At 52.2% G+C, this 25,839-nt stretch overlaps 1 protein-coding gene across 11 annotated transcripts in view; it reads left to right on the top strand.

Moving 5' to 3' along the window:
* PLEKHA7 (pleckstrin homology domain containing A7) overlaps positions 1 to 25,839 on the top strand; it is a 208,471-nt gene that overhangs the window by 153,839 nt on the left and 28,793 nt on the right. For 10 of the 11 annotated variants that reach the window (XM_053673020.1, XM_037150583.2, XM_037150591.2 and 7 more), the window contains 4 exons: positions 9,779 to 10,234; positions 15,932 to 16,454; positions 16,999 to 17,085; positions 19,741 to 19,794. In XM_053673020.1, the coding sequence (XP_053528995.1) occupies positions 9,779 to 10,234; positions 15,932 to 16,454; positions 16,999 to 17,085; positions 19,741 to 19,794 (1,120 nt within the window). The remainder of the gene's footprint in view (positions 1 to 9,778; positions 10,235 to 15,931; positions 16,455 to 16,998; positions 17,086 to 19,740; positions 19,795 to 25,839) is intronic. The other variant, XM_037150595.2, reaches the window with a different exon arrangement.

The raw sequence follows: 25,839 nt of genomic DNA, 5'->3' as shown, positions 1-25,839 counted from the left end.
CTCCGGGTACCATAAATCAGGAAAAGAGCACATGTCCGTTTTTCCAGGCTGCTGGTACCGTCAGCTGTGTTGACGTCCAGGCAGGATCTCCAATTAATCCAGTCATGCACCTTCTCACGGTCCACTGGCAAGAATTCTTTGTACCCATTTTCCAGTCAAAGTCTCTCCTGCTTTCCAGGCCATGCAGCCAAAGGGAGCACCCCAAAGCTGCGTGGGCCTCTTCTACCAAAGTTTCAGAGGTCTGCACTCCGCCAAAAGTACGTGTCTTTCTTCTTCACCTGGCTGCAGGGATCTTCATTCTGGCAAAGCTGTGTGGTTTTCCCTTTCACCTGGGAAAGAGGGGTTCTGCACTCTGCCAAAACTGTGTGCCTCCCTTTCACCTCAACAAGAGGGGGGTCATAACTCTGCCCCAAACCACATGGATCTCTCCTTCACCTGGGCAAGAGGGGATCCTAACTCTGCCCCAAACCACATGGCTCTCTCCCCAATGGCTTCTGTGTCTGGGTTTAAATCCCTGCGCCAATCTTCCTCCGTACGCCATTTCCGATTCCTCCCACAATCAGTTACACCTGCCACTATTTCTGTATTATTACAAGTTTACTGGGCTGCCTTGGTGAGTCTGGGTAGGTATGGCCCCATGTCCTAGAGCCAGTCTTCTCCAAGCTCTCACGCAGGTGCTGTAACTCAGGGGACCTGACCCCCAGTTACATCTTGGGGGGGAATGACTTCATCCTCTTGGCTCCAAGCCTGGCCACAGCCATTTAACATATCCAAGTGGCCCGCCAAGGCTATAGATATGTTAAATGACCCTGCCATGGATTAGCTGCAAGGCTGTGGTTGTACAAAACAGCCCTGCCTGTTCCTGCTTCACACCTGTGGGGGAAGGGGTGAGGACATCTTATATGTCTCTCCAATATTCCTGTACACCTTGAGTTCTGGACACCATTCGAAATCTTTTTTGGGGGCCCCTCTTGGCTGCACCCTGTATCAATATGACTTGCTTGATGAAATAAAGGAGGCACAAACAAGCACTGTCCAGGCCAGCCGTTTCGCCCCTTACTTCCTACTATACGGATTTCTTTTACCTTATGTATCTCCTCCTAAAGCGGAGTCTCTGAGGTCAGGTAGACCTGGATTCAAACCCCAGCTCTAGTACTTTCTAGCTGTGTCACATGTGCGCATATTAGGTGTGCTTTGTAAACCTCAGCTTTTCTTAGTTCTAGGGTTCTTGCAAGTATTGGATAAATGAATGGATAAAGTGTAGTAGGCACTGTGTATCATGTAATGCTGGCTTCCGTAGGGTTTGGTTTAATAGTATCAATGGCTTTTCTTCTTCACACCCTTCCGGTTTCAGCGTTAATCCTCTGGATCACACTGATGATGAGTCTCCTGTGAGCACATCGCTCCCCCCCCTTTCCAGGAGGTGCCCATCCCCTAGCAGTGTGAACGGTGGCCCAACCACCCAGGCTGCCGCAGCACCGCCCCTCAGCCTGCCCTTCGCCTCCCTCCCCCTCCAGCCCCGTCCTGCAGCCCAGGACAGAGCTGAGTACCCTCACCGCACCTCCTCCCTTTGTCTTCTTGTTTCCTTCACAGGCTTCAGGTCCCTTAATAGGCATTCATTCACGTGTTCTTGACACCACCCCACTCCCAAGCTGTAAGGGGCCCCAAGCATTGCTGTCAGCCACCTCCTTCTGTTCATAATTTTTTCCTATTTCCACATTCTTCCACACGCCAGAGCGTGGACTCTGATTTTTGATTCCCTGCAGCCTCTTTGAAATCTGTCTCCGAGCTGTCCCTGTCACACTGCTCTTTCACTCTTATCTCAGGATACCTGTCCCCTCTCACAAGCTAGAGCACCAAGCAAGGCGGTCGGCTTGCCTTCACAGCTCACAAAGTGACAAGAGACTCAGATAAGAGGGCCTATCTGAAGGCAACTTGTCTGTTTTCTCAGTTTCCCAACTTCTGTGGTCTCTGGTGTAACTGTAGTCTTGTCTTAGGACTGAAGGATCTTCAAGTCTAATTACCTTTGGAGTGAAATCCAAGTTCCTTACCAGGGCTTTGGAGGAGGGCATGGGTCTGGTCCCAGTAGACACCTTTGATTCATATCTTGCCGCTCCCCATTCTCTATATCTCAACCATACTGTATCTCTTGAATTGGGTGCATTTGTTCATGCATTCATCCATTTAGTCTTTTATTTTACAACCATTTATTGAGGGCATTTTTTATATGTGTGTCAGACTGTTAAAGAGGCTGAGAAATATAGCCATGTTCAAGAGAGAGGCAACATCCCATATATTCTTGCGGAGAGATGGAGGAGACAGACCATAACCAGGCAAACAAATCAACAAGATGATTTTCTATCCTGATCTATGCACAGAGATGCAGGGTGATGGGGTGAGGAGGGGCTAGAGGGCTGGGAGTCGGTGGTCAGGGGAGGCTTCTCTAGACGGGGAAGGTGTGGGTGTGTGAGGCCAGTCACAGATGCAGAACTCTGAGGGAGAGTGTTCTGGGAGGAAGGCATGGTACTTGCAACAACCTTAGGAATGAGCTTGGCATGTTCAAGAAACAGGCACCAGGGAGTATGGCCAGACCCAAGAGAGCAAGGGGTAGAATAGACTGGTGGCATCTGAGTCAGGAGGCGCTAGGATCCCTCTGGGCCTTGCTCAGCTGCTCCCCTGCCCTCACCCTTGGTAGGACAGCTTCAGCTCATCCTTCAGACCTTAGCCTAGATGTATCGGTTGGCCAAAAAGTCTGTTTAGTTTTTGCCATAAAATAAAAGACTCATTTTTCATTTTCACTAATAACTTTATTGATTTGGATATTTTGAGTATGTTGGCTGTCACACACATGGTATAATGTTGATTGTTCTCAATATCTCGTTCTGATCTCTATCAACCTCAACTGCTCTACCCGACCGTGGAGCATCATCCTGTGAGAAATCTCCTGCAAGAAAGTTCACAAACCACTTTTGATAGGTCTGATCAGTCACAGCACCTTCTCCATACACTGCACAAGTTTTTTTCTTTTTTTTTTTTTTTGCATTTCAGTTGTGTTTTTACCTTTCTTGAAATAATAAAGCATAATGTGCCAAAAATGTTGTATATCTTCTTCCATCTTCAATATTAAAATAACTACACAATAATTCACCCATTTTGGTGAGTTTTTTAAAAAAAATGCACACTGATATGACCTCTGTCACGATACAGTCTAACAAAATTGTTTTGAATGAAGTTAAAGACCACTAAGTGCTTACCTGAGCCATCCTATGGAAAAAAACAAGCAAACTCTTTGGCCGACCCAGTATTTCCTTCTCCTCCTCCTCCTCTGACCCTTCGATGTGTTTGATGCCCCTGTTTGTAGCGCTCTGCCGCTCCTTATGCATAAAACTTTTACACTAAAGTTATGCTGGCCTGCTTTCTGATTGTCACCCCTACTGGACGGTAAGCCCCTTGAAAATGAGGACAGGGCCTGATACATAGTAAAAGTCAAGTCAATAAACGGTGGACGGATGTTGGGCTGGCTGGGCAGGTGGGTGGGTGGATAGATAAACAAACAGCTATCAGAACTCTACCTGCAGATGTTCAAATAAGGACTCAGAGTGTTTCAGAGCAATCTGAGCACCGTTGTGGAATTGGCGTGTGGGGAACCAGTCAGAAATGGCCTCACTATTTCTGGCTATCTGTAGTCTCTTCGGAGAACTAAATATTTGGCCTTCAAAATTCTGATCACTTTGGGTAAAGTGTAGCAGGAATACCTGAGGTTGGAAAGCCCCTTGGACCTGTGGCAGAAGTAATTTATGGACGTGTGTTTTCACCAGGTGCAGGGCTCCGGGGTCAGACCAGGTGGGGTTTGAGTCTTGCTGTGTCACTGGCGGCGAGATCCAGGGCCCGACGGTTAAACTCTGTGAGCTTCACTTTCGTTACCTATAATGAAAGAGTCCTGCTGTCTCTCTCCTTGTGGGTTTGTACGAGGATAAGAAGAGGTCACGCACATAACGTGCTTGACTTGGGGCTTTGCAGCACCTGCATGCGCGGTCAGTGGTGTCTGCTGCTGCCGTCGCCCCCTCCACTGCAGAGGTCATTTATGCTGAGTGAGCCTCTCTGGACTTGACATACTGACCTAGCAGGCTGTCTGTAGGGATTACAGATGGGCTATGTCCAGTTTGTGGCACACAGTAGGATCCAGCATATGGTAATAATAACTAAGCATTGGCCACTAAAAAATGAATGACCCGGAACTGTGACCACCATCTAGGGACGTGGAAAGCACGTGGGCCCGGCATGGACCAGACTCCAGACCAGCTCAGGGGCAGCGGGGCAGCTGAGCATGGCTCCTCGCTCAGGGAGGAGGAAGAGGGAGGGGTTCTCCAGGCAGGAATAAACAGAGAAGAGCTGGCCAGCATAGATCTTTCCTTTCTCCTTTGTCTGGTTTGTCAGTCCCCAGAACAAATGGGGGTTTCACTTGTTCTTCAGCCTTGCTCATCTCTAGGGGAGGACTGGCTGGAGAGTCACGGAGTGTGTGGTCAGGGCTGCCAGGCCCTCTATTGTTCTTGAGCCGAGCATGAAAGGTAGACAGGTATCTTTCCCCGTCCCAGGGGAACTGACCTATTTAACTCTGGGGAAAAGAAGAAACCAATTCCTGTCTTCATTTCTCTCCAGCCACTTTCTTCCACACATGCTAGGAACTAATTCAAGTGAGCAAGCCTGCCTTAGGTCTCCCTAGAGACTTTGAGTCCCTTTCTCGTTAGTCTATTGTGGAAGTCCGTGGACTGTGCCCACGGTGGGTCCTGGCTTTTAAGCTCACGATCCTCTTGAGCTTAAAAGGGCTCGGCATCTGTCAACACAGGCTGAGCTGGTTTCCCAGGACAGGACTTCTGCAGCCTGATCTGGCTCAGACCATACTCTCCAAGAATATTGGTGGCCTGGCCCTGGTTCTTGGGCTGCTAGTTTGGTCCTTTAGGTGAAGGGAATGGGCAGGGGTCCTCCAGTGGGATGGTGGCAGGAGGGCTGCAGCCGCCCATGGGACAGAGGTCCAGCCAAGCCCCACTACAGGTCGTCATCCCTCTGCCCACCTCATCTTTGAATGTGTTGTAACATGTGTGGGGTGTGCATTTAGCATTGAGACAGGGAAATCTTCCTTCCTTCCTGGTGAGATAAAGGTTTGGGATCAAAATAAAATGAAAGCCAGTGCACAATTGCTTAGTATGTTACCTTTCCATTTCTTGTGGAGAAAAGGGGTAGGAAGTGTATCTCTGGTCTGAGATATGTTCTCTTCCCACTTGCAGGGGAAAATGAGAATTTGCTCGAAGCAGACACACAGCATTGCTTTGATGTGCTGAAAGTGGTGGGGTGCAAATGCTGCAAATAAAAATCTCAGCCCCCGAAGCAGTCAGGGATTGCATTAGACTGCTAGTCATACATAGCACAACCCAATTTAGGGTGGCATACTCAAATTGGGTTTCAGTTTTCTCACAACAGGAGTCCAGGCTGGTATAGTAGCTCCATGGTACCACCAGGAGCCCAGGCTCCTACTTTCCACTCAGGTTTTAACAGGTGGCTTTCATTCTCGTTTTTGTTACCTTGCTCTCCAGCTCAGCGTCTAAATTCCAGGCAGGAGGCAGGGAAGGGTTGGCTAAGCCAGACAAGTGTACTCTGTATTAAAGACTTTAAGATGTCTTCGTACATCTTATTGGCCAGATCTATGTTACATGATCGCCCCCAGTTCTAAGGGAGGTTGGGAAATGTCAGTTTTCTGCCAGGCATATTGCTGCTTTGAAAAAATTGGGACAAGGCGGGAGGAGGGAATAGATGTTGGGAGTCAGCGCGTTCGTGTTTGAAGGTGCACTGTGTGCCAGGTGAGTGCTGTGCTTGTTCTGTGTGCTGTCTCCTTAATCTGCCCAATAGCCCAGGAAGGCAGAGCTGCTGTCCTCATTTTGCACGTGAGGAACCTGGAACCTCTCACAACAGAGAGGTTAGGGACTTGTTCAGGGGCATCCAGCTTTTACTGGGGTGAAGCCAGAATTTGCATCCAGGTCTGACCGGCTGTAACTCCTACACCCTCTGGGTTTGTTGTGCTTGCAAAGTCTCCCAAATGGGCACCGAATGTCGGGAATGTCTGCATTTTGAACGGTAACCGATTCCAAGTGCTTCCAGTGACAGTAATGACCTGCACATCTGTGCCCTGCATGGTCAGCTTCTCTGAGTGACACAGCCTTCGACAGCCGAGGGGTGCTTCTCTCTTGCCCATCACTGTGCTAAATCGAGCGTTGCAAATCTGTTTTGTGACAGGTCTTCTGATTTGAGAGCTCGGGTGTTAAATTGTTGGAATGCAGGAAACAGGGAGAAAACCAAAAAACATGTTTGCCTTATAGCCTGCAACTTAGTAAATTCGATGTTGAGGTCAGGTAAGGTAGGAAGGATTACCTTCCTCTTTCTTATCTGTAGCTCGAGTCTGAACATTTGGGCACAAAGACATCTGGATGTGTCAGCAGCCACGGGACTAGAAGTTGTTCATAACCCCAAGTCTTAGGGCCTAGAAAGCTGCCAGACTGCGATTCTTTTAGCTACCCTCTGAAGCAAGGGTGTCCAACCTGCAGCCTGCGGACCACATGCAGCCAAAGATGGCTACAAATGTGGCCCAACACAAAATCATAAATTTACTTAAAACCCCTTTTTTGCTCAGTTTTCATTACTGTTTGTGTATTTAATGTGTGACCCAAGACAACTCTTCTTCCTGTGTGACCCAGACATGCCAAAAGGTTGGACACCCCTGCAAAGGTTTGTTTTGCAGGAAATGCTGGTGTTAATCTGAAGAAAAGGGTTTGTCATTCCCTATCAAATTTATTTTCAGAAAGTACTGGCATATGCAAGAGTGTGTGCCCTCTACCTACACATCCAGTAAGGACTAAGGCGTACAGTCGTAAGTCAGCTCCCAGGTTAGAAAGGCCCGGCACACGCCATGATTTGCAGTCAGTTTATGAGCGCTTTATAAATGTGAACATGATTAAATTGGGTGTTAGGATCATCCGGCTTTGATGGTGGCAGCGATTTTCTTTACCACTTTCCATGCCCCCCAGTGGGGCTGTGCGGGTGCTCAGTGAATCTGTGGTAGTTGATTAAGAAAGAATGAAGAACCCACATGACGATTGGTTGCACTGAGGCAGCGAACCACAGTCCTTGAGTCCTGGCGTTGAGGGCCCCTTTTCCCTTCAGTTCTAATGTCATGCATGTGGGTGGCATACTTGTTTCACAATCTTGCTTCTATGACAAAGTGCTGTTTATCTTTGGGGTGTGAATAATGAGGAGGCACAGTTCCTTAGGCCTCACGAGTGGGGTAACCAGGTGACACAGCTTCTTGGCGAGAGGGGTGGTGACCCAGAGGGCAGCCAGAGCTTTGATCTTCTAGGCAGCGGCCTCAGCACGTCCTCCGAGGATGGTTTCCCAAATGTGAGAAAGAGTAAAGGAGATAAAGGCCAGCTTAGGCAACTTGACTGCTGCTGGTTGGGGTTGCACTGACATGGTTATGGAGGATTAGAGGAAGAAAGGCGAGACGGTTAAAGCCTAAAGTGAGTGCGTTGTGGAACAGCGCCGTCCCTTTATAAACTTTGAGTAAGAAGAGCTTTTCTCAAAGTGTGGAATCCTGGATATTTCCTACATGTTCCTACTGCTGGAGGTTATAGACCCACCAAACATCAGGAATGGAAGGGCCCACAGAGATTACCATCTCACTATGTCGTTATAAAATGATTCGTAATAGAATTTTTTGACTATAAGTAACAAAGACCAAACTCAAACCAGCTGAGATGAGAAAGAGAATTTATTGGTTCACAACCAAAAAGTCTGAGCATGTATCTGCTTTAGGTGTGGCTACATCTAGGAGCTCAGGCCAAGTGTTAAGGATTCTCTCTGTCTGCTTTCCTTGGTGTTGGTTTTATTCTCAAATAGCTGCTCTCAATGTAGTTGTAGCGGCTCAAGACCAGCTCCAACCAATGTCCCAGGGCTGAGTCTGATTGGCCTGGATTCAATCATGTGTCAGCCCCTCAACCAATCACTGAGACTTTGGAGCCTCGGCTGGGCAGGGATGAGGAGAGTCAGCAACACCCGAACCACATGGACTGAGAGTGGAGGAGAGTGATCCCCAAATGGAAATGCTGTTACCTGAAGGCATAGGAGGTGGGGGCAAAGATGTCCCCTAGTGACAAAGGAAAGGAGGTCCAAAGTTTGCTGTTGCTGTTGTTTCCCACAAAGCTTTGGGTTTTTATGGAAGAGCCACGAGCACGTGAGCAGTGAGACGAGTGATTGCTTTTCTCAGTTTTCTATGTCCAGAGTAAGGCCAACAGTCAGGCCTGGACACAGCAAAAAGCAGACTGCATGTTAAGGATTGTATGTTCACTTTCTAGTAACATTTTTACTTAGTTTTAGCTCCCAGACTGGATGGTTCTGCCCTGGTGGCTGAGGTCCCGAGGTTGCTGCACGGATACCTGGGGTCTGGCCACCTAGATGTAAATGCAGCAGCATTTCCACTGCATGCTTTCATGTTGAGATGGAGAACTCTCTGGCTCGGTTGTTTGAGGAGTGATGGAGCTCAAGACCACGACCTTTCTACCCAGGAGTGCATGTAGACTGGCAGCCCCATCCAAGGATCCCTGGTCATTTGTCTGGTCCTTCTGGGCTGGAGTATATTCCCTTGATCTGCCTCCCCAGTTTAAACTCTGCAAAGCTTGTGGAGCTGCTGCTGTGTCCCTGGTACCAGGTAGTGGGGATGCAGACATACCTAGGACCCTGCCCCAAGGAGGCAGAGAAGGGCAGTTTACAGTGGGAGATGGGCCATGAAAGAGAACTACTTCACTGTGCCCAGGAAGCCCTTCGCACCCTGACCTATCACCCCTGCCACCCCCTCTCCTTTACAGTTTCTAGGTTGGCAGGTATGTAGGCTGTGGGCATGCACGTGGACAGGCAGTAGAGAGCAGTGGCTAAAACGCACGGGCTCTGCGGTCTGCCTGGGATTGAGCCCGGCCCCACTCTTTCCCAGCTCTGTGATCTTGGGAAAATCATTTATTTTCTCTGGGCCTGCAGAGAATTATTGTTATTGTTAGGTCAGTGTTTTTGTGGGTTCTTGTTTGAACAGTTTCCTGATGAGGTAAATGATCATATAAAGAGGTTGCTGGGCCTGTTCTCCAGCTCACTGTCTTGGAGGAACCTTAATTATGCTGCCATTGTACTTGGGGCTGTGTCAGCAGCCAGTGGGACAGACCCTGGGCTCAGGAGCCTTCTATCCAAGCTGGACCACCCCAGACATATGGAGAGACAGCAACAGGGAAAGGCATGAGGGTGTCACGTGCATCACTTATTCGTTCAGTTGTCTTTGCAGAGCACCTATTCCACACCAGTCTTTGCTCATATGTTCTGAGCATATGCTGGGCAAGGTGGTGCCTCTTACCTGATGGAATTCATAGTCTACATGGTCTCTAGAGGAATAAATATGTGATTATGATCCGGTACAATTAGTGTGACAGTGGAATTAGTTAAGGTTCCAATCTAGACTGGGCGAATGTGGCTGGGATGGCTTCTGGAGGAGGTGACATTGTAGTCAGATCCCAAAGGAGTAGAAGATTAAGTGGGTAGAGTGAGGGGCTGGGCATGAAAGTTGGTCCAGGTAGAGGGAACAGCCCATACAAAGGCCTGGAGGGAGTTTAAGTGTAAAGTGTGTTTTTTGGGCGGGGTCTTGGCTGCCAGCTCTGCTACCTGGAATGGACTGAATATACTGCTGTTGTTACAGGGACGTAGAGAAGCTGGAGCGGCAGGCAGTCCCCCAGGCCAACCATGCAGAGTCCTGTCGTGAGTGTGGCCGCATAGGACCTGGACATTCAAGGGATTGTCCTCATCGCCGCCACGAGGACTCCTTTGGCTTCGAGGGGCGGGGGCAAGAGGAAGAACGGTACCGGTCCCACCCAGTGGAGGGCAAGAGGGACAGGAGCAAGTCCAGGTCCCCGTACTCGCCAGTCGAGGAGGATGCTCTGTACGTGGATCTACCTGGTGGCTCGAGAGGCCAGCAGGCACAGCCCCAGCGGGCAGAGAAGAATGGCATTGCATATGGCCCAGGAGAGCAGAACGGGACTGGCGTGTACCAGAGGGCCTTTCCTCCCAGGACTAGCCATGAGAAGCACAGCCAGAGGAAGAGCAGTCTGGCCCAGGTGGAGCACTGGGCCAAGTCCCAGAAGGGGGACGGCAGGAGGTCAGTAATAGACTCAAGGTCACTGCTACCAATGAACATCCTAACAAAACAATAGCAGCTGTCATTTCACCAGCCCAAGCCGGGTAACACTGGCCTTCATCTCTCTACCTCCATTATCCTCAAAAGCCCCTGTAACATTCCTGCAAGGAGGGAGCGAGAGTCCCAACTTATAGAGAAGGGAGAAGCTGGGAGAAGTAAAGGAGCCCGGCCAGAGCGCACAGATAAGTGGCAAAGCCAGAGTTCAGAACCGGGTCTGGGAGCCTGTCAAGCCCACAGGAGATAATATGAGGGGGCTTCCTCGTTCCCCAGGGAGTGCCGTGGCTCCTCTTCTCCATTTATACTGCTCCTTCTCTGCATCCGGGAGGGACTGGTAGGAAGTACTAGTAGAAACTGGAGGAGGTACAGACCCATTTTTAAGTTCAGGCACACAGAGTAGCACTCAGATGCTGCTGACATTAGGCATTATCATACCCATTCCTCCAGGCAGTCGCCAGTTATTTAGAGTGCGTGTATCCTTGTAATTGCAAAGCACCGTTTGTATTTTATAATAATTTTGGATGAATTAGGACACACTTATGAACATGAAGAATTCAGGGTCATCCAGCTTCCACTGTCCCCAAAGCCACTGTCTTGTCTTCATGGTGAAAATAGCAAATCCCCCTCAGCATCCTCAGGCTTGTAAAACTAACTGCGACTGCAGAGGTGATGGCAAAGCCACGGGGTGTTCAGAAGGCTCCCCACAGGCTGGAAGGGCCGCAGAGGAGGTGCTGGCACTCAGACTGAGTCTGCCACAGGCCTGATAAACATGCGGGAAAGGGTCACACTTCATTCTCCCCGCCCCTGCCGTGAGCTCCAGACTGGCTGCCTGTGGGCTCTGGAGGCAGGAGCGCCCCTGGGGGAGTAGCCCGGGCCTCTTTTCCAGTGTGTGGGCGTGCTGTGTATCCATGGTTGCGTTACCTCTTTAATCTGGTCCAGCAGGGCAGCTGGGAGGGTAGATGGTGGAGAAATCACAGAGGAGCCCCGAGCAATCGGTGGGCATCGCTGTGCGACAGGCCAGGGGACGGAAGGCCTCGAGTGCTGTGGCTAAGGTCACTTCCCATTCTCACGTGGGACTGGCAAGGTGTCCCTTCTGTTTGTTCACCTTTGTGTCTTAGTGAAAACGGAAGCGACTGCTCAAGGATGCAGTGTGGTGGGGGTGGGGAGTGGAAGCTGCTCCTCTTGGTGCTGAACTAGGTAGTTTTAGGTGACCTCACTGCTGAGTGAGGTCGGAAAGCTGGGGTTGTATCATGCAGGTCCCCGTATTCCAATGTAAGGGACTCAGACTTTATTTGAAAAAGCAACCGGGGGAACCACAGGGAGGTTCTAAGCAGGTAAGTGATGCAGTGTGATTACATCTAGGGAGGAGCTTACTGTAGGAGTGGAACCGTGACAGTGGAAGCAGGAAGAAATAGATTTAAAGTCTTACAAGCAAAGCTTGTCAATGCATTAGATGTGCAGGATTAGAGAAAGGGAGAAACAAGGAGGATCCCTAGGATTTTGAATAAGTGGGTGGTTTGGATATGGGGAAGGCTTAGAAACAAGTTTGGGGGAAATCAGGCTTTCCATTTTGGACATAAAAGCTTGAGAAATCTATTAGCTACCCAAGGGAAGATGTTAGGTACGCAGTTGGATGTGGATTGTGATGTTGAGGTTTGAGGGCTGGTTGGACATGCTAAACAGGGGCAATGAGCAGGCAGATGGTACCCCAACACTTAGAAGTTGGCAGCAGAAGAGGGATCCTGCCTAGAAGACAGTGTGGTCAAAGAGAACACGTGGTCAGTTAGCCATTTCCTCTCACGTGTAACAGCTCTTAGGAACTGCAGTCAGGATGGCACTGGCTAGGGGAGAGACAAGCAGGAGAAATCAGAAGTAGGGGCACACAGGCAGGGCAAGGACTTGACCCTGATGAGCCTGCATTTCCCACTGAAGAGTTTGGATTTAATCTGGAAGGCCCGTGAAAGCCATTGATATGCATGGGAAGGTGTCTCCTGGTGGGGCACTATTTTTTAGAATGGTGGTGGCCGGGAAGAGGAGGGTGCAGAAAGGAATTCCAAAAACTGTGTGGCTGCTAATGCCATTAGAAAGGAATTAGTTACGAAATGTCTCTGCACAACTTTCTGGCAGCTCACAAACCTGAGTTATTCTGCTACACACAGGGGTCTGTATTTGGGGTAGGGGTACATGGGGGTGCACATCAGGGAGCTACAGGATGAGGGGTCAACTGCCAGGAGATAAGAGGCGGCTGGGGAAGGTATTGGGCTGACCCAGGAGGTACGATGGGCGTTGGAGCCGTTCTTATCTAAGGGGCAGGGGACCTTAGGCCTGTGAAGGAAAGCAGTTCATTGACCTTGGAGGTTTGTTGAGCGAGCAGTGAGAGGAATTTCGGTCAAGTGGTAGAATCACTTCCCAGCGGGCTAGAAAGTAAAAGTGAGGACTTGAAGGCAGAGCAGGGCCTGCCCTTTTGAGAAGAAAGCTGTCAGTCTCTGAGTAAGCAAAGTGCTGCGTCTCCGATCATTCACTTGGGTCTCAGAAGGGCTGCACCTTGCACTCCCAGAGTTGGGTTATTTTTTTTCTTAAAGATATATTTGAAATCTCTTACAGTCAAGCTATGAGTGGATCTGGCTGCTTAATAGGGAACCTCCTCCATTTGGAAATGTAGAGGGTGGGTATCTCTGCTCTGTGCTTAAGACTGCTGACCTCATTAGCTGGAGCACGTCGCGAATTGGAGGAGGGTTGTGGTAGGATCTCATATTCTGGCTCTAGACCACACAAGGGGTGATTTCTGACTGCTCTTTCAGTACCTGGAGATCAGTATTCTATTTCACATCATTAACACCTGTAGAATGGTGCCTTGTCGGGGACAGACTGCTGTACCCTTAGGATCTTAACACATTCTAAGAGGTTGTTTTGAAATTCTAGTTTCTATTCCTCCCCACCCACCCACCCTGCCCCCGTGTTTAATGCAGAGTTGTAAAATAATCAGGCAGGGTAGGGGAGAAGAGGGATTCAGACATTACAGGGAGAGACAGGGTAGGTGGTGAAAGTCCTGCATGATTGATGTGGAAGTTGGGGTGAGGAGTGTCTGCTGAATAAGTAATTGGTTATCAAATTTTGTTTTACATTTTTATGTGACTCTTTTGTCATGGCTGTATCAGAGTTTGCTGTTTGGTTTGGAGCCTTTTGGAATAGGGAGGTCCCAGAGCCACAGAGCAGGGGATGGGGGCCAGAGACCTTGAGCACTCTGGGGGTAAGGCTGGAGATGGGGACTGGCCAGGGGACGTGCTGTCTGGAGCAAAGCTGCCCTGGGGGCCCCTGTGCCGGCCTCCTCCATCGCACTGGGGTCTTCCTGCTTGCCCCCAAAGGGGTGAGGGCTAGGGGCACTGCCCTGTGTAGGACTCTGACAGGGGCACAGGCAGGTGCCAGTGGGCTGCGGAGCCAGGCTGAAGGGGTTTGGGAACACAGGCAGGACATGCTTTGCATGGTTTGCATTTTGCTTCAGGCAGAGTAAACAACTGCCAATAAAGTCGTAAGCTCCCCAGGGGACGCCCCCAGCCTGGATTCTGCTACTGCCCTCACCCTGAGACCAGGCCCCCTGTGACTCTGGGAAATCAGCAGCAAACCCTGCCACCTAGTGGCAAGGAAACAAGCTAGACACACTAGACGAGTCTGGGTTGAAGGGGTCCCAATGTTACATCTTGTAGTGGAGGAGGTAATGATAACAAGGGAGAAGAAAGCTACCATTTTCAAATGGCAACTATTTCTGATCCGCACAACATCTATCAAGTAGTTCTTAGTGTCCTCATTTTATAGTGAGGAAAGTATGGGTGTAAATGACACCCAAAGACAGAGCCGGGAAGCGATTAAATGAGATCCGTTTTAAAACAAGATAATTTTAGAACAATAAGGATGTTAAAACACAGGTGGCTGGCCCCGCCCCCTGGCTTCTGATGAGGCAGGGTCAGGCAGGACCTGCTAACCTGCACCTGTCACCAGTGCCCAGGTGGCGCTGAGGCTGCTGTCCACCGGCCACGCTGAGTTGCACTGGCTCAGGATAATGCCTCGCTCCTGATAAGCGCTGTATAGAAGCTTGTGAGATAAAATTGATAAGGCAGACTCAGGATTCCAGCCAGGCCCTTCTGATTCCGACACCTGTTCTCTTTTTATAGCATCATGCTGCTTCTCAGGTTTGACTTTTAAGGCTGAATAAAACTCTCTCCTTTGCCCTTTGCTGATTCTTTCCTTCACAAAACAAGATGGCTGGTTGGCAGTGGTTTCCACCATCACATCCACTGTTGTGTGCTGGCGCGTTTGTTGAAGGGCTGGTGACGTGTCAGGACTTTCTCAGACCGTGGACAAAGCCAGAGAATGTGAGACGTGGTTCCCGCCCTGCAAGGGTTTGCGGCTGGCTGGGAGAGAGCTGTCCTGCAAGTGTGAGACGGTTATGGCAGCACAGGACCTCAGAAAAGTTCCTGGCCCTACATGCAGTGACTGCGTCAGGGCAAGACCCCCGAGGGCCGTGGCATTGCAGAAGGCGTCTTGTGGGAGAGGCATGGTTCGGTGTCCTGGAGGATGGGCGAGGCTGGGGTGAACAAGGTGAGGGGAGCCCACACAGGTAGGGGAGGAAAGGACAATGTTATGAGAATAAGGGGGGAGCGGAGCACCTGCTGGTCGAGTGTCTTCTGTGCAGCAGGCGCGGAGCCCACATTCTCTGCCTTGTCTTGTGGGCGCTTCAGAACAGCCTGATGAGACAAGTAATTCTGTCTTCAAGGTACAAGGAAGGAAGCTGAGCCTCAGAGCAGTGGGGTCACGTAGCCAGTGGAGGTGAGAGCTAGGATGCGACCCCAGGTCAGACTGCCTCTGCTTTTCCCACCACGAGAAGTTGCCCAGGGGTGTAGGAGTGGGGCAGGCCTAGAGGCAGGCTCTTGCTCTCAGGCTACAGGGCGACACCTGGGGGAGAGGGCCTCCTTACCTGCTGGGCCGGTAGGAGGAGCAGTGACAAGACAGCAGGACTGCAGGGCCGGCCGAGGTCAGATGCTGAGAGCTGTGAGGACTAGGTGCAGGGCTTGAGATTTTATTTCATAAGCGGTGGGGAGCCATTGAAGTTTATGGAGCATGGGAGTGATTGGGTCTGAGCACGTGACTGTGTACAGTGTGGAAACTAGTGAGGAAGATCTGTCTCAAAGTTGTCGGCCATGAGGGGCATCATTAATCACTACCTGGACTAGAGAATAGAGAAAGAAAGGAATTGGTACCAGCCACTTCCATTAGGAATTTCTAGAACTTGGCAGTAGGATACCAGGCAGAGGGTACGTCTTGGTGAGCTGGAGAATTGTGATGTTCTCCCTAAAAAAATGCATACCCATCCAAGGGGCTGACTCGGGTCACTGGGAGAAGGCAGGGTCCACCCTGCTGTACGCGGAGTGATGGGCGTGGGGCAGTCGCATTGGCCCGGTGGAGGGTGGCACTCCGAGGCTGACAGGGGAAAATGGTCTTGGAGTTCTCTGCCAAGAGACGAAAGTCCTGGGTGTTTGCTCTGATGGTCCCTTGGGGTTCTTACAGGGTTCACTCACCTGCCTGGCTTTGTACGTTAACTTAGTTGTGTGTCCAAAAGCCTGGCACACCTTGCCAGTCATCTTACCTGTCCTTCTTTCTCCTCAGCCTTCCTCTGGACCACACCCTTCCTCGCCAGGGTCCCAGCCAGTCCCTGTCCTTCCCAGAAAACTACCAGACTCTCCCCAGAAGCACCCGGCACCCCTCGGGGGGCTCCTCGCCTCCTCCCCGCAACCTGCCGAGTGACTACAAGTACGCCCAGGACCGAGCCAGCCACCTGAAGATGTCGAATGAGGAGCGCCGGGCCCACCGGGACGGCACCGTGTGGCAGCTCTACGAGTGGCAGCAACGGCAGCAGTTCCGGCACGGCAGCCCCACGGCGCCCATCGCTGCGGGCTCCCCGGAGTTCACCGACCAGGGCCGGAGCCGGAGCATGCTGGAGGTGCCCCGCTCCATCTCAGTGCCTCCGTCTCCCTCGGACATCCCTCCCCCAGGGCCTCCGAGGGTCTTCCCGCCCCGGCGGCCACACACACCAGCAGAGAGGGTCACTGTGAAGCCACCTGACCAGAGGAGGAGTGTGGACATCTCTCTGGGGAGTTCTCCCAGGAAGGCGTGGGGCCATGCCACCAAGGTGAGGCTCCGAGTGCTGCCCAGCTGCTGGGGTCCAGCATCGTGGCGCCGGCAACCTCAGCTGGTTCAAACACACCTTTGAGCACTTTGCAGTAATCATAGGTAACACGTATGTAGTGCTTTCAGGTGTCAGGGGCAGTGCTGAAGGCCTCACTTTCTCTTTACAACAACCCTAAGAAGCAGGTGCTGGGAAGGTGTCCACAGATGAGACCTTTTGAGGTGTTAGGAACTAACTTGCATGGGCACTAACTGCCACACGAGTGGAACCTGCTTCCTTGCAGCTTGGAAGCCTGGAAAAGCTGTCAGTGTTGAATCAGTTTAATTATTTAACCCAAGGGTTAAATTGGAACTCTTCGGGGGCTTTCACAGTTTATCATTGCCGTAACCTGAGGGAAGAGGTGCACGTCCCCATTTCACAGATGAAGAGCGAGGCTCAGGGCGGTGCAGTGGCGTGCGGTGGGCTGCCCCGGCGGTGGGTGGCAGAGGCCCCCTTGCCCGGCCCCCTCGCCCGGCCCTCAGGGTGACGTCTCGTTTCCTGCCTGCAGAGCTCCTCTCACGTGGACCGCCGCTCCATGCCCTCCTTGGGTTACATGACCCACACCGTCAGCGCTCCCAGTTTACACGGAAAATCGGTAAGCAGGGCTTCACCTCCCCCTCCAGGTGAATGGTCTGTACAGCCCGCAAAGAGCTCCTCTCATTTGTGTTTCCCCCTGAGCCAGTCACTTCTGGTCTGCAGGGCAGCTGTCAACCCCCATTTTAGAGATGAGAACACTGAGGCTCAGAGAAGCCGAAGGACTTGCTCAGGGTCACCCAGCCAGCACTGGGTCCTTCCCAGATCCGATGAAGAGCTCGGGGAAGTGGAGGAGAATGTGGGCTTTCCTTCTCTCTCGGGCAGCTTTTTCCAGCCACCTGCGTTTGTCCTGTTAGCTCCTCTCCTGGTCTTTGCTTTGATTAGTTAACTGTCTTCAAAGTGTGAGTCTGGGTGAGGGGCACTGTTGGTCGCTGTTTTCTGAAAAAAGTACTTTCTGCAGCCCCTTTCTGGCAGTGCCTTTATTTGTCCTAATGACAGAATTAATGCAGTGATTACTTAACGGTGTCACATCAGTGCTGCCCCGGCACGGGGCGAAGAGTCATTATAGCGTCGTGCTCCTGCGGTGGCTAATTTCCTCGTGATGTGTCTGCACACCTGCAGCTGGAGCAGCTCTCACTGCTCCTCTCCCAGTTACGGCGGCACCAGGCCAAGTTGGCCAGTGTGCGAAATTTTGCCGTCGGCCAGTTACTGCAGCACCAGCTGACCTTTCCCACCTGCCAGGTCAGCGCTGGTAGGCTCTCTCAGGGTCGGGGCCATCCCGGGGGCAAGGGCGTGACACATGGCCTGTGTTCCCTCGTGCCCATGCACTGGTCTGTATTGGCTAGCTGGCTCTCTCCCTCGTTCCCTGCCTGTTTGCTTCTGGATGCTGTTGCCAGATGCCACAGCAGTGGTGGGGCCCGCACCTGGCCAGGGAGGCGGCTGCATGTGATGGGCGGGACCTGAACTGTGGCTTCTTTGGCTGTGAGTAGTGACTGGCAGGCTGGTGTGTGTGGTCATGTCCAAGGGCTGTGCTGGCTGTCGTCCTTGTTGCCACCTGAGGCACGCCTGGGATGCCGAAAGGTGTGTGTCAGCCTGGAGGGAGAAGGCAGAGTGTCCTGCTGGTTGACAGAGCAGCCTTGCTTTGCTTTTCCTAGAACCTGGCAGTGACCTGGGGGAGGTCAGGGGGAACAGGAGCCAGCAGCACACAACAGGCAGTCAATCGAGAAGGGGAGGCGACTTGTCTGGGATCCCTCAGTTACATCTGAAACCCAGGTCCTGCCCGGCACAGTGTTCTACACTTCCCAGGATGTGGGGTTTGTCCAGGCAGTTTGCTTACCCCAGCATCTGGAGCAGCTTAAAGAAGGTGCTGGTCCAGATGAGGCTGGTCCCTCTGAGCTGCACAGAAGTAGGCAGAAGACAGGAGGGGAGGGTGATGGGATTGTTGCCTTCTTACTCTCCCTGTTTTAGTGGGACCTGAGGGACTTGGGAAATGTATTGAGCAACATGAATATGAGGGAACACTTACGGAAACCCTAAGTTGTGAATTTAGGTGATTTTTAAATAGCATTTATTTAATAACATTGATTTATTGGTGATTTCACACCATTGCTCTGTCCTTCTTTCTGCTGTGGAACGTCTACAGGGGACTGGGCTGATTAAGGAACTAGGGATGGGTAAGGGGACAGCGTAGGAACAGAGATAAGATCTTATAAGACACTAGAGTCCCTGGCAATGGTCCTTCTGGCCTTCTCATGCTGCAAAGCACTGCCCGACTGTCTTGCGTTGTTTCTTTGTGTGTGTGTTGTACGTCAGAGCTGATAGCAGGGACCCTTCCCAGCTGCAGCTCACCTTGTTGTGCTGGGAGTTCCCTTACTCGGCGGAGAAGGTAGTGCCCGGATGGCCCTTCTTAAGTTTTCTCGCCCCTCTGCCTCACAGTTAGCTCCCATGGTCTATGACACAGGGGCACACATTCTAGGGAAGCAGTCTTTTCCTTATTCTTGATTTTCCTTATTCTTGATTTTCCTTGTACTTACTCTGAAGAACTCCCCAGGCTGTTGGAGACCATGCAGGCCAACAGGTGGGCTAGCCTCTGGCTTGGCCACACAGGCTCTCTGCTGAGCAAGGAGGCCCAGACCTCCAGGAAACTTCCAGAGGCTGTTGGTGCTTATCATCCTGAAACCCAAGGCCCTAAGGAGACCTTCCTGGGCCACCTAGGTCATCTCCTTGCCTCCTCTAGGCATTTATCTAACCAATCAGGGGGTTCTTTTGCTTCATGCATGTGAATGACCCAGTGCCAAGGTTTGATGACAAAAACTGGAGGACGGGGAGTCGATGGGACCCACGCTCAGGGGTACCAGGTGCCCTTCCAGGGAGAACTCGGTAGTCCCGTCTCAGGAGGTCACCGCCGCCTCAGTTGCATTGCTGTCCCAGCCTTCTGGTGGGATGTTGCTGTCCCCCTCCTTCCATCAAACTGTCCCCTTTAGCTAATGAGGGGACAAGCTGGCTTTCCCCACAATGACCTGCAAGCTCCACCATGCTGAGAGGGGGCTCTGAGCTGCACCGAGACATCTGCGCTTCCTCTGTCGCCCTGGATGTGTTGATCTGCTATGGCCGCTTGTCCCGGGTGCTGTGCCATGTACATGGTTCATGGAGCCTCATGATATGGAAACTCTCGGTGTCCATAACTGGTTTCTTTCTCTCTCTGCTTCCTTTGAAGGCCGATGATACCTACCTCCAGCTGAAGAAAGACCTGGAGTACCTGGACCTAAAGGTAAGCGACGTCAGGGGTCTTACTTGCCTTGGACACTCACCTTTTCGAGAGAGTCAGCTCCTTTGTAGCCAAGCGCAAGCCAACACAGTGCAGGTCTGATTAAATCAGGATCCCAAATGGAGACGGCTGCTGTCTGAATCAGAAGAGTTTTATTTCTTACGGCCTCAAATTCTGGGCTCAGTTTCTTGTGAATTCTGCTGTAAGGTGTCTGTCTTACTGAATGAGGCCACAAGATTCTGATCTCTTCCTGTCCTTGGTCAGAACCCAAAGGTCCCTGCAAATAATAACCGATTGCTTCTGCAAAACCTCCGGGGTGGTGGGAGGGGTGGGAGTTTGATTCACTGGGCACCACTGATGTGTGTCTTTGGTCACAAAGCAGGTCAGTGGATTGTTCGTCACTGGGGGAGAAGGTTCCACGTGGAATTATGCAGCTCTGGGGAATGCCGTCACCTCCCATCCCCATTTAGGAGGGGATCACTGGTCCATCCCCATAGGTGATAAAGCTTCGGGCTCTCGATCAGCCTCCATAGCCCAGAGAGCCCGAGAAAGAAAAAGCCGTGGAACTGAGAAGCATTCTGCTTGAAAGAGCTGCTGTTGTTGCATTCACGGTGCTCCGAAAGCTCCCACTGTGAAAAGCACTTCTTATGCCTGAGCCATGAACTAGACCGAAGGAATGTGACCTTTAGTTAACTGCAGGTGTAAGAGGGCGGGTGCGGGGCTGGGGGAGGGCACTCAGGGGACTGCCACAGGGGCACGCCTCCTCCAGCCCCCTGTGTACCTGGCTGGAGAGGTTTTGAACACGGGGATTGTCATCCAGCCTTATAGAAGTGGGGGACGAACATGAGGCCCCATGGCAGCAGGTGGAGGGGCTCCCCATACTGAGGCCCATTTAGAAATCAAGTAGTTAATTTCTGTCTCCATTGCGCACTTGCTGTGTACCCAGCTCTGGAGATGCCTAGGGGAGAGGCAAGAGTAAAATTAAGGCTCTCTGGGTTGGGGAAAGGAAATACACCCAAATGAAAGACTTACCAGCAATAAGTGGACAGAAATGTGGCCCGGCGCTCAGAACTGAGGTCACGAGGGTCAAAGGGCCACAATGCTGGAAAGGCTTCCAGGTAGATGGTGTGTGTGGGAGAGCCAGAGAGTTTAGGTTGGCTGAGATGTCCCAGACGGGGACAGAGGGAGCCGAGGGGAGCCAGGGTGAGGCTGGTATGGCTGGGGCAGTGGGGGAGGTGGCGATAGATCATTTGGCCCAGATTCTATTCCAGGCTTGAGGAAGGAAGGTGCAGCGAACAAAAGTCTGACTTGATTTTGGACATGAGCAAAACAGGGTTGTGTCAGATGCGGGGCATTCTCTAGTTTACCTTGCGTGAGTGAGTATTGTGAGCATGGTAGTGATGCCTCGGGCGCAGAGTCTCGAATGTGGCAGTGGGGCTAACTGTGCACTTGGGCCTGTCTTCCTGTGCCCTGCTAGGGTAGGGCAGGGTCCCTCCAGCACACCCACCATCCGCGCCTGACCCGGGGAGAGGTCCACTAGCACCCCCCCCACACCCCGGCTTCCGCCTGCTGTGAGTGCCGCCACATTCCGGTCCTGGCCTTCCTGCCTCCAGTCTCCATGCTGCAGTTTCCTCACCCCTGTTCTGGGGCCGTGCAGTGGGTGCAGGAGGATCCTGCAGCATCCGAGTTCCTGGGCCGTGGCGGAGGCCCGGCTCAGCAGCAGCACAGGTGTACCACGAAACCCTCCTTGTAGTACTTGGGGCACAGCGCACGAGAGATCTAAATGAAGTCCTCGGGCCAGAGGAGGGGAATGTGTGTCTTCCGACTCCTGCTTGTATGGGATAGTGCAACGCATAGTCGGTCTCGGAGGAAAGATCCAGCTCAGCTTTCTTTTATTTCAAGACTGTGGGATTTGAGTTAAAGGGAGTTTAGAGGGAGAGAAACTGAGGCACGGGATAGCGGGGCAGAGCCTGCCTGGAGTCTCCGTGTCTTAACGGCCAACAGAAGCCTAATAACAGTAGAGGGTGTGATGAGCACCGGCCACTGGGTTTTACTGCTGATAAGCGTGTGAGCCCTGCAGTGGGTCTGGGAGGGAGGCGGTTCTGCACTGAAGCTCTGAGAGAGCTGAGTGTCTCCATAAATAGTTACTGGGGAGTCAGTATTTGGGTGTTGCTCTGACGCTGAAGCTCATGCTCTCAATAACCTTGCCTCCCAGACTCTTGAAATGCTGCTTCTGCTACTGTGGACCCAGAAGAATTGGGTTTTGTGTGGAACTCAGCTGGGGTCATTATGCCTCTCAGGAAATGGGTTCGGTGTGACAGATGCAAGGTGTATCCTTGGGGCGTGTCACTAGCGAGGGGCCATATGTGCCTGGAACATTAGTAATTGGAAGTTGTTACTGTTTGCCATGAAAAACAGCTGTGTTGATACCAAGCTTTTTCCCTGGTCTTGTGGCTGTTACTCCAGTGTGTGGTTCCTTTCAGAACTGGTCCCCCAGATAAATGTGCCAGCAGCCTGTGTGGGAAGAGAGGCTGGGGTTTGTGCTGCGTGTGAGTCACCAGTCTGGCGTGGCTGCCAGAAGGCTGGCCCCACCCACCTGCCTCCCTCCACCGGACGCAATGCTCAGATCAGGGAGGCAGCGGTCTGCTCTGCTCTGCTCTGACCAGCTGGGGTAGAGCGTACCTAGATGCATGTCTCATTTCAGGGTCCAGACTAGGGAGGAAGGGCTAGAATCAAAGGAGAGGAGCCGAGGACCCTGGAAAACCACGGCTGGGGAGTGTATAGGTGGGATGCCTTTATGTGCAGGTGTCTAAAATCCACATCCACCTGCCAGGCCACGAAGGGATATACATTCTAGGGCTCAGGCCACGTTGTCACCGTTCTACTTTCCTTAGTGTGCAGGTTGCCTCCACATGGCCAGGGAAAGCAGCCACCTGCAAATCCAAGTTTATTTTCTCCCAGCCTAGCCTCCCCCTGGAGTGAGGGGGCAGGGGGTCCTTACTGGGAGGGCATACTGGGCAGAGACAAGAAACACAGCAGCTGGCTGGCACTGCCCCAGGGCATGAGGTGAGGGTGATTTGAGGAAGACGTAAACATAGGCTGTAAAGTTCTGAAATATTACCGGGTGCCATCTGTGGCCCTAAGGGGGAATTAAGACAGTGGAGAGTAGCCACAAGTACGCTGGTTTCAGTTTAGTAGAAGAAAGACTTTTCAAAAGGGCCACCACAGGTCACAGTGAACTCTGCATGGCTGGGGTGCCGCTGAGGCCTGGGGGGCAATGCAGGGGATGTACAGCTGGCCAGGAACACCACGAGGCCCACTGGCTTCCTGTGTCATGCTAGACAAAATGAGCTGACACTGAGCCTAGCTGGGGCTCCCAAGACACAATTAAATGGGCCTCGGGGTGCGGAGAGTGACAGGCACTGTCCCACTGTCACCAGCTTCTTGTGAGAGGTCCCTCCTGAGATTTTGTGAGGAGAGCAAGGAGGTAAGCCTGTCTGGAGAAGGACTGTCTCTCCAGCCCCACCAGGTTGGCCTAAAGTCCCCTTGTCCCTGCCCCAAAGGCCACAGACTTAAGGATCCAGAGCCCATCGTCTCCTCCATCAGCGGACGCTCCGCTTCCGGAATCAGTGGGTGGTGTCAGCTTCACCCCACGGCCAGGAGTTTTTCTTCCTGAAACGAGCATTTCCGCTGTGTGCCCAGGGAGCCCGCCAAGGTGTGCTCCACCGTCTTAGAAGACGCTCTGTTTAACGTCTTTTTGGAAATGTTTACTTCTCTGGCATCTTACTCGGCGCTGCCAGGGTGGAAAGGAGTCCCCATGGATTAAGCACCTGTTTCTGCCTGGCAGTGAACCCACGTCTCAGAGATGTAACGTCTACAAAATTACAGGGCCGGGACTCGAACCCAGCAACTCACTGCACACCTGCCTTCTTTCTTCCACGTACCATGTACTTCGCCTGCCCCTAAGGTGTATTCGCTGAATTGTACTCTGGCATCGAAGAGCAGCTCTGCAGGACCCTGCACCCCCAGCTGGGTCTGAAGAGGGAGGGTGGGCTGCGCTGTTGTTGGCAGCTGGGTGTGTTTTTATGTGGCTCCCAAGCACGGCTGGGGTGGGGAGGCGGGGGCAGGGGGCTGCAAGCTGCTCGGTGACGCCTTTGTAGGCAGAGTCGGTTGCAAGGTTGCAGTCGGCTCCAGAGAGACTCTGGTCCCTGGTGAGGATCAGGTCATCGGTGGCCGCAGGTACCTGGCCGCCAGACCCTTCCTGACTGTTCAAGCCTGGGGTCAGGGCCTCTGTGTTCAGGATGCGTTTCCAGGGTCAGCTCCTGGAGCAGAGTTTCTGAAGTGGTGGTCCGAGACACCACCTACTTCAGGATCACCTGGGAGCTTAATAAATAATTGCACATCTGGTGGGGTCTGTTGAATTAGAATCTCTGGAAATGGCAACCCAGAATTGTCTTTTTGGTTTTTTTTGGGGGGGGGTTCTTTTAATCAAGTTTCGGGGGGTGGTTTGAGCGCACTAACGTTTGAGAAGAGATTGTTCTGGAGAAGTGATTATTGACCGTGGCCGTGAACTGAAACACCGGCGGAGCTCTTTAACTGAGTGTCGGTGCTCGGGTCCTGTCCCTTATCGGCTCTGATTTAGTTGATAATACACAGGTATCATTCCTCAAACAAACAAACAAACAGACAGACAGACAAAACCCCCTCAGTGTCTCCAGTGTAGCCATGGTTGGGAAAGCTGTTTCAAAGCCACAGCCGTCAAAGTGTGCTGCCATACCAGCAGCCTCAGCAGTACCTGGGCATTTGCCGGAAATTCGAAGTCTGGAGTCCTGCCCCAGACCGGCTCCATGAGAACCTCTGCAGGGGGGGACCCGGCAGCTCTGTGCTCAGGGATGGGCTTACAGTGATTCGTATGGAAATGACGTGCAGGTTATGGTTATTACAATAGGTTTATTAACTCAAAAGATTGTTACTCACAGCGGTAAAGCTACCTTTGCTCATCCCTGTAGTAACAAGCCGTCCAGGTCATCCTGAAGCATGATCAAGTTTGAGAGCCAGTTTCGGAGTCGCGGTTCTTAATCCTGGCTGCACAGTTAGGATAGCCTGTTGGGGAGTGGGGGGCCTCAAGCCCCACCCCAGGTCAACTACATTTGAGTCTCTTAGAGTGGGACTCAGGCATCATAGTTGATAAAGTCCCTTGGAGATTCCGGTGTTCAGGCCAGGGCTGATATCCAGTCCCAGAGCGGGTGAGGACATCTCCCCTCACGGGAGCTGTGAGCAACGGGATCACTGGTGAGAATAGTTATTTAGATGCAACGCAGGTGTGGAGAGGGGCGTCCAAGGCACTAGTGATGGCCCCACTCGAGAGCAGAGACCCAGCACCTCACAGCGTGGGGTGGGGGGGATGAGGGAGGGCGAAGGAGTTCCCGTCAGTTCCCCCAGTCCCCCGTCGCCCTCTGCGGCAGAACCTAGAATGAAGTGGGCACTGAGCCCGGCGCTGTCACGTAAACCAGCCCACACAGAGGACCCTCAGAAAGCTCCCAGCAGCTGGGAAGCTGTGTAAGAGGACTGAGTCCCCGCCACTGAGTCACACCGCCACACATCCTCCTTAAGGCTCCCCTCGCCGGTTCCCCAAATTCTGGCTCCTTTAAGTGTTGTTCGATGTCTTACCTGTTACGTTTTGTTGTATTTGCCTTTCTGTTTGGAACAGATAAAAAATAATGAACCTTTGATCAACGTGCTTTACAAAGTGCTGAAGAAGTCAGCACTGGGCTGTCGGCCCAGGAGAAGCGTAAGATGATCGGATCTGTGTCTTCAAGCGGGGCCATTCCATTGCTTCTGGCTCAGTGCCGATTCCATCACTTGCTTAACCAGGGGCTCTGCTGACCACCCCCAGGCTTCCTGCAAGTCATTTCGGTTTACTTCCTTTCTGTCGAAGCCCCCTCAGCACGTCGGCTGGTGCACCAGGCTGAGCCTCTCATCCGTGCTGTTCTGTGCCTCCATCTCGTGTGCTGCTGCGAGGGGGCGGGGGCGGGGGTGGGGGGCTTG

This window comes from Artibeus jamaicensis, unplaced genomic scaffold (genome assembly GCF_021234435.1).
Source record: "Artibeus jamaicensis isolate MK-2021 breed Jamaican fruit bat unplaced genomic scaffold, CSHL_Jam_final contig_797, whole genome shotgun sequence".
In the NCBI taxonomy this organism is placed as follows: domain Eukaryota; kingdom Metazoa; phylum Chordata; class Mammalia; order Chiroptera; family Phyllostomidae; genus Artibeus; species Artibeus jamaicensis.
The sequence above is the reverse complement of the archived record's forward strand: the minus strand, read 5'-3'. Positions and strand labels throughout refer to the sequence as shown.